Source organism: Nothoprocta perdicaria, unplaced genomic scaffold (genome assembly GCF_003342845.1).
Source record: "Nothoprocta perdicaria isolate Ctin4 unplaced genomic scaffold, notPer1 scaffold_83, whole genome shotgun sequence".
In the NCBI taxonomy this organism is placed as follows: domain Eukaryota; kingdom Metazoa; phylum Chordata; class Aves; order Tinamiformes; family Tinamidae; genus Nothoprocta; species Nothoprocta perdicaria.
In genome coordinates, this window is record NW_020456121.1 from 2065853 (window position 1) to 2073887 (window position 8035).

The 8035-nt window shown below is 46.1% G+C and overlaps 1 protein-coding gene across 1 annotated transcript in view; it reads left to right on the plus strand.

The window, feature by feature from the left end:
• The window catches only part of PDE11A (phosphodiesterase 11A), a 92172-nt gene extending 86454 nt beyond the window's left edge, over positions 1-5718 (plus strand). The window contains exon 20 of the mRNA XM_026052040.1: positions 5517-5718. Coding sequence (XP_025907825.1) covers positions 5517-5678 — 162 coding nt within the window. The 3' untranslated portion in view covers positions 5679-5718. The remainder of the gene's footprint in view (positions 1-5516) is intronic.
• Positions 5719-8035: the final 2317 nt, after the last annotated feature.

Genomic DNA, 8035 nt, shown 5'->3' on the forward strand with positions numbered 1-8035 from the left:
GGGTATGAAGAGCTTCAGACATATCACAGAACATACAGAAGGGACTTTGCATCGTTGCATCCAAGAGCCTAGGAGAAATTTGGGAAGAACAGAAACATCTAGGTTTATTCCAACAAGTACCTGCCGTTTTCTAGACTGACTGTGGCGAGACAGCCAACGTCCTTCCTTGCCGCGCTGCTTGACGTGCTCGGAAGGAAATGTGCTTGGCTGGTGCCCTGGCCGGAGCAGGCTGTGTGGGATGGCTGAGACCTTCCTCCGGCAAAAACAGCTGGATGTACCCAAGCAATGATGTCTTGGTTCAAATGTTTCTGTCCTCTGCAAGTGCAACTAAATAAATAAATAAATAAATAAATAAAAAGTATAAAATGACTTAATAGGGAAGAGCTTATCTGTATAAACCTTTTTGAAATAGCTAAGATTTACAGCTATTCACTAAAATGCATTCACAAGCTGTTTTAACCCACACAAGCCAAAACAAGACTAAGCCATGAAGAAACCACGCTCACATGAAGCAATTTGCTCAGGTCTACGTAATTCCCCCTGGCATCAAGTTTTCAGCTTGCTGACGGAAACCTGGGAGAACTTTCAGAAGGGCAAAGGATACCGCAAAGGTGCAGAATTCTGCAGCACTCACTTCTGCGCTTCCCAGGGCTGCTCAGCGGGCAAGGATCAGGAAGGCAGGCAGCGATGCACGCAGGCCGTACAGACACTGGCAATTAAGTCAGCTTCACTGTCTGTTGAAATCCCTAGGGAAAGTTTACCCCATTTCCAAGGCAGGGCAGGTGCAGCACATTCTGCTGGCGTGGTAAGAAATTTGCTGCAGAAGAAACTTCCTGGGTTAATGATGCCAAATGCGTGACCTGGGGGAGCTGGTAGCTGCGGATCACATCCGGCCTTGGGGCAGCAGATTCCAGCACTGCGAAAGGATCTCGGCAGCCCTCAAGTTGGAGCCCAGTGCGGGTCAGCACTTCCGCCCCCAACTCAGTTCCCTGCTAGTGATGAACCTAAACAGATCAACCTGAAATTAATTTTCTCCAACTTTGAAAAAAAATGCAGATACTCTGAGCATTTTCAGCTCCCAGGAATGGAATAGACACGGCAGCTTTTTTAATCACCTTGCACCGTTAGTTTAAGAGTCAGTTTATTCCTGCTACTATTGTATTAATGGCAAAAGGAGGTGAAAAAAAGGAATATAACAAAAGAAAAGCTGGGAAAGGAATAAAGAATGCTTCTATTGCCATGCCCCTCTGAGTCAATCACTATTTCATGGTGTAATACAGATAATTTAGGAGGTTTTGGAGCAAGGATTTTTGGGTGTATGCAGATCAGAGAGAGAGAAATCCTGGGCCCCCCCCTTTTTAATTTCTAACATCAATGAGGGCTTTCTGTATTTGCAGTTAACAGAAGGCATTGCATTTGTTCAGGTTTTTGTAATTTGCTGAGATTACTCATGGGACACCACATGACTATGGACAATTTCAGGACTTTATACGCTTGCATAAAMCACTTAGAGGAAGAGTCAGCAGAAACATTTATCCCTTCACATGAGACTACTTCCTGCTTCCTAAAGTTCTCAATTCATCTATTGCCAAAAAAAGAAACCCATAAAGTTCTCAACTGAAAAGACTATAATCAACCCAAAACATGCTAGAAAATATAGGGGGAGAAGCAGCAACATTTGCTAGCGATTTCAGTCACTAGCTAGGCTTCATCAAAGACTTTCACCATAATCTGTAAGAAAAAGTGACTAACCCATAATATTGCAGTTTCTGCTGCTGCTTTACGTAGAATCATCTGCCCATGTATTGCAGAAGACATGCAGTCATGTATGGAAATGCATATAAAGAGCTAAGGAAGTAGATTGAAAAGTTGGCAGATAAGGTAGAAGAGACAGCCAATAGAGGCAGCTCAAATCCTACAGCAAATCTCAAAGAAGATAAATGGATAATTTAACAGCCATTCAGTTTTCAAGAAAGACAAAGCACAAACTACATTGCATCAGAAAAGGACTAGAAATGATGATGGATGAAATGCTTCAAGTGAGTGTTTAACACAACAGAATCACAGTTGCCTGCAGAATTCCCAGCTGAGGGCAAATTCAAAGAACTAAATAAGGACATAAGACTCATATGGTTTGAAGAGTTTTTCAAAATCCATTTAACAGCAAGGTAGAAGACATCGATCGGCTGCTTGGTTAAGGTGCTGAAAGGAACAGGGGTAGAAAYGTTCTGCCTTTTGCACAAACCCCAGATTCCGAATCAAACCGCAGCAGCAGCGGCGCCCAAGACGTGGCTCGTGACACAGCAGCTGTTGTGGGCAGACAGAACCTCTGCCCCGTGCAGTTACAGGGGGCTGAGAGGGAAACAGTTCGTCCAGCGAGCGCACTCCTAACCAGGAGCTCGCTACGTATTTTCCTCCCTGAAGTACTGGGCACGTTTTACCAGTGGCGGAATTTGACTCATCCGTCCCTGTTACAGACATATTTACAAAGGAATGCAACGTGATTCTTGCTACTATATCATCACCAGAAAGAAACAGGACACAAATTCATACAAGAAGAGCTGACCACTTGTGCATCCATTGCCAGTCACAGCCAGCTCCCTTCTGCACTGCCAACAACTTCCATGGAAGACACACCACCAGCAACTCATCTTTTCTATGAGGGAAGTTGGTGCTATTCATTTTATCTAGTTATTTCTTTAGGCACCAGAAATATTTGTGATGCTGAAATGCAAAAGCAATGAGCTGATGTGTCATACACACGACTATCTAGACTCCTTCACAATCAGCCCTAGAAGAATAATAAGGTCTCCATCAAGTGCAAGACAACTTGCTGCTGCTGCTTCTTGTTGTGACCTCAGCCTCCTCCCAAACACAGTCATTCCTTCAGGAAAATAATATTTAGAGCCTAAATCAGTCTTGACATACACATACAGCTACGGGCTCATAGAAGTTTCCCCTGTCTTCTGCAGAGGACCTACCAAAGGGTGAGGTTTAGCAATCTTACTGTTCCTAGCCATGGGCATACAGGTGGGTATGTTTTGGGTTTTCAAGACATCTGTCATCAATTTTTATTATTAGGAAGATTGAGTCTGTGGATGCCCACAAGACAGGTTCCAGTTTACCTGACCTCATCTGAAGKTGATGGCCCGGCTGTGGCCGCGTGTTCTCTCGCGAAAGCCGCCTCAGCACAACGCGGGTGTCCAGCTCAGCTCCGCCGTATCTGGTCACGACTCCCCTGACTTCAGCAGTGCTTCATGCACCCACACCAGGTCTCAATTTATCCCTGCAGCTTCCCGCTCACTTGTCCTCCCTTTCAACCCTGAAACTGCCTACATAATAAAAGTGATTCATTAGAAACCACTGGGTTCCAAAGAAGAGTGAACACTGTGACCTATAACTTTTTGATATGTGTTCAGTAATAAAAATAAATTTATATGGTCTTGTTCCATAAACTCACTTTACAAACACTAGAGCCGCAACTACACTTCCACGAGCTGTAATCTTGTCAGAGCTCGCAAGTTAGGCAAGGTCAGAACCGCTCGGTATTTGGCTGAGAACCTCAAAACCAAACCCCAACGCCCACAGCTCCAGGAAAGGGGGTGCCTGGTGCCCCCCAAAAGGGGCTGGTATCGGAGCCCCCTTCCCACTGCCACCTGTGAGGCATCAGACTGGCCCCTTTCCCGCTGAAAGGGGTGATAAACAGGGCGAGGGAGCCCCGAACTGAGCGCGGAGGCGCTCGCGAGGCGGCCTGGGGGCGCCGGGCGGCCGGGAGGGACTCGGTTTAACRCAGAGCGGAGGCCACAAGCACCTCAGCTATTCAGTAAATTCCAGGTGGAGAACGTGCCAGGAGGGAGGGAAACCGGTGGCCCTGCGGATCGTTTCCCAGAAGCTTCATAAAAGAAATTGATTGCAGGAGTTTAATAATTAAAATAGCCAGAAATATAGGAATTAAATGAGTTTCTAATTACATCTCCAGTAGAAATAAAATCCAATCAGTGCACTTTCTATTGGAAAAGTCCTAGYGAAATGCTTTGGTAGCTGGAATAAAATAAAATAAAAGCTAATTTCCATAGGAATTATAGTAGTGGGTTTAATTAAAAGACCAAATCAGAACGAAGGAGTCCCAAATCGAAAAGATACTAAATACATAAGCAGTAGTTTAAACATCAAATCAATGTCTGAATAAAGATATTTAATAGGTCAGGTGCAASATCTGCACTGTCAAGTATCCCTCATCTAAATTAATGCGAAACAAGATAAAGTTTCCTAAGATTACACTATATATTGTGTAAGCATCCAACAGAATTAATCACTTGTGCTGTAGTAAAACTGAATATCAAAGATATGGTTTATTCTTAAATACTCCTTTTTAATTGTTTTAGCTGCATTCATACTTTGTAATACTCATAGTAYTTCTACAGAAAACCTATATATTTACTCTGGGATTTAAAAAGCTCCTAAGATAACCACAATCACATAATAAGCTCATAAGATAACCATGACTGTCATGAAACAAAAGCAAAGCTGTGCAGATGCCTCCTGAACCCATTCAACAAGCGCGGAGAGGYTCAAAATGCCCCAATTTTCAAACACAGGGTTAATACTGTAAAAGTGGCAATATGCTGGAAAACTATATTTGAAGACAACATTTTGGAGATTTAAGAGAAACCAGCAAGCTCTAGCTGTTGGTGGATGGATGCTGGCATCCCTACTCCAAGGAAATCATTTGAAGCGGATGTGCTTCAAGTTCCTCACAAATAGGGTAGTTATATCAGGATTTTTAGAAGTGCTGAGCATTTCATATTTCTACTGAAGTCAACCAAAACTGCAAGTTTTCAGCACATCTTAAAATCAGGCCATTAACCCTTAATTACCATATAATAGCTCAATTAAAAATCTACCATGACTTACTTCACTAGCTAGCCAAGCTCCCGTGGTTTGCAGGCTAGCTATAAAAACGCAGTTCGTCAGCGGTGCCTGGGCTTCTGGGGCCATTTAAAGCAGTGCTGTTAACCCTGCTCTTTGAAGCAAAAAATAAAAAAAGATCAACTGCAAAGATACCTCTTCCCTTCTCCTTTCCCTCCAGTTTTCTGCACTTTCAGAGCAAYTTCTGTTGTCTCCTCTATCATTCCTTTTTTTTTTTTTTTTTTCCCCACCTGCACCAGCCTTTTGTTAATGGCAAATACACACAGCCCACGCTGCCAGAGAAGGCAAGGAGCTCTGAGCTGATACCACTTCTTACCAATGCAAAATGCTGCAGGAAAACATGATACAGCAGGAACTGCCTTTGTCCTAGAACCGAGCATGCTGTGCGACTGCTCTAGGGGTAACGGCTGTCACCTCAACATCTGGGCGTTGCTTTGAGCCGGTGTCTGTCTCTCTTTAACGCAGAGATGGGGCACATTGTGCTCTGCAGATTAGAGCCCCCTATACCCGCTCACCCTCTACACTGTGAATCACAAAACATGAGAATGTTGTCCATATTTTCTATCTTTTTTCATCTTTTTTTCCAGTGCCTGGTGAAGCTAAACGCCAAGCTGAAGCCCATGCTGGACTCTGTGGCAGTGAACAGGGYCAAGTGGAAGGAGCTGCACCAGAAGAGAGCCCCTTCCCAGGCCTCGCCCCCGGCCTCCTTCTCTGCCAGCTTTTCCGTGTCTCTGGAAGACATACATTAAGGCAGCGAACATGAGCRCTGGTTTCTGAGCAGAGCTGTGCGAGGGGCTCGTGCTCGCCGTTTAGCACCCGCTTGCACAGCCACGCGTCATTAACTGGCCATCACCCCATAGCGGTAGCTGCTTTCCCGCGGAGGCCTCGCGGGTCCCGAGGAAAGGCCACGGCGAGAGCCAGCGGCCCCGGAGCGAGGCGGGGAGAGCGGAGCCCYGCGCGCCCCCTCGGCGCCGCCGCAGCCACCCAGAGCCGCCAGCAGCCTCCGGCAGAGGAGCTTCTGGCTCGCTCGGATGGATAACGCAGGGCAGAACTGGGACGCAAGTTGCTCGATTCATATGCAAGAGCTGCAGGAGCAGAGCGCAGTGTGTAATTACCTGGTTGTTTTGCATCTCTTTAGTACACGTTATGAATCAATTACGCGCGCTTTTGTGATGTCCCCCCTCACTCTTCCTTCCCCTTTTATGCCTGAATGTTCTCAGCAGCTGCTTTGTATTCTGAAGACGTATTTTTTTACAACAAAGCTTCTTAGTGATTGATCAGGGCCTTTAGAATTGCCTACCTTTGCTACATTTAAAAACAAACTTTATTACCTTTAAAAATACCAACCTGTCCCTGCTTTCCTGAGAAATTCATATTAACAATGCAGTACATTTCCCTGCAAGGGGAAGTCTGTATAAAGGCAGAATATTGCATGGTAATTTTTTTGGTTGGGGGCAGGAGAGTATTTTAAAATATACTCCTTCAATGCTTTCCTTTTTATAAAAAAAAAATAATAAAAAAAAAAAGTTACAAGGGTCCCTGAGGAAATGATTAATGAACTTTAAGGAAAATAAAATAAAAATAAAAAGTGAGATCTGTTGCCCTGTGCTTTAAGTTTACATTACATTGAGCAGTTTACTGGGAAYAGGCCTTTCTGGTAGGACTCTCAATTGAAATGAACATTTTGGAGCAGGAAAGAATCCAGCACACGATGGAGCCACCAGGCTCCATTTGCTTCAGTGAAACTACCCTGACCTGGCACCAACACAAGGAAATTGGAAGCTGTCCCCAGAGACCAGATGCTTAAAAAGAGATCTTCAATTTAGGCATCTAAGGGAAGCAAGTGGTGAGCCCTATGAAAAGCTGACTGAACCCGTCTGAGAGACGAACAAAAAAGTGCGGAAGAAAAAGACAAGCCCAAGTGCTCTGGGCTACTGGCCACATGTTTAGCTGGAAACTGCAGTCCGCTGTAAGGAAACCTGCCCGTACACAAGGAGCCACACGGATTGCTGTGCTGGAGAGCAGCAACCAGGACCGCACAGCACTGCATACACACACCACATGGAAACACCACTGCCGTTATTGGACCGCCTTTTTCTTGCCTGCCTTCCAACGGATGCAGGGAGCAGCAGCTAGCCCTGTAAAGCCCGCGGTGTGTTCTTCACGGGAGAGGCAGAACCCGGAGCGGGAGGCGCAYGGAGCTTTCCTGCCTTCTGGCCTTGCACACTGCTCGGCACGGCGTAACTCCCAGCACGTCCCACGGTCTCCCCAGGGCAGCTCTCTCCTCTCCTTCCATCCCTCGCCTCCCTACGGCTCCAGCGCGCCGTTGCCCGTAGCAACAGCCACCGGCAGAGCTGGGAATCCGGCTGGCTGCAGCCTGGCGYGCAGTTGAGGCCCCAACAATGTCAACCATCAATCAAGTGGCGGGTGGTAATTGCCTCCATCTATTTCGCCTGCCTTTCGGTATCGTTCCTTTTGGGGGTCAGAATTCAGGAAGCGCTGACTAACGCTGCGGCCCCGTGCCCACGGCGCGAGGGAGAAACCCGAGCGCGGGGTTAGACCTGYGGCAAATCACTCCTGGGCAAAACGGAGCAACGCCACCAAAGCCAGCGACACAGCAGCGCAGCCGAGAACGGAATTTGCTCTCCCAGAGCGATGTAGCTCAATCCAGCGGGGAAGCAATGTCAGAACCTGCTAACGTTTTCTYGACACCCAGCTTAGAAAGCAACAGAAAAGGTTCCTTGTAGAAGCTCACAGTTCAGCGAGGAAACGTCCGTTTCAAGTATCTCATATTTCAGACGGTGGGAAGCAATTTTTACCYTGTGTTTAGGAGCTTGACCTATAGTGTACCTGCTTTTCATTATTTGCTTCTGATACCAAAGCACTTACCAATACTTCAGTCAGTTTTGCGATGCAATTCCAAGAGGGAACTGCTTGTGAGAGATTTCTGTATGAATTAAGTCTGAATTGTCCATCTTTTACTTATTTCCCTGGCCACTGCACAAGCAGAGACCAGAATCCATTGATACCTGCTTATTTCTGCAATCATGTATAAAATATAAGACCATGAGGGGGTGAATTGGAGGACACGTGGCGAGCAGGCCTG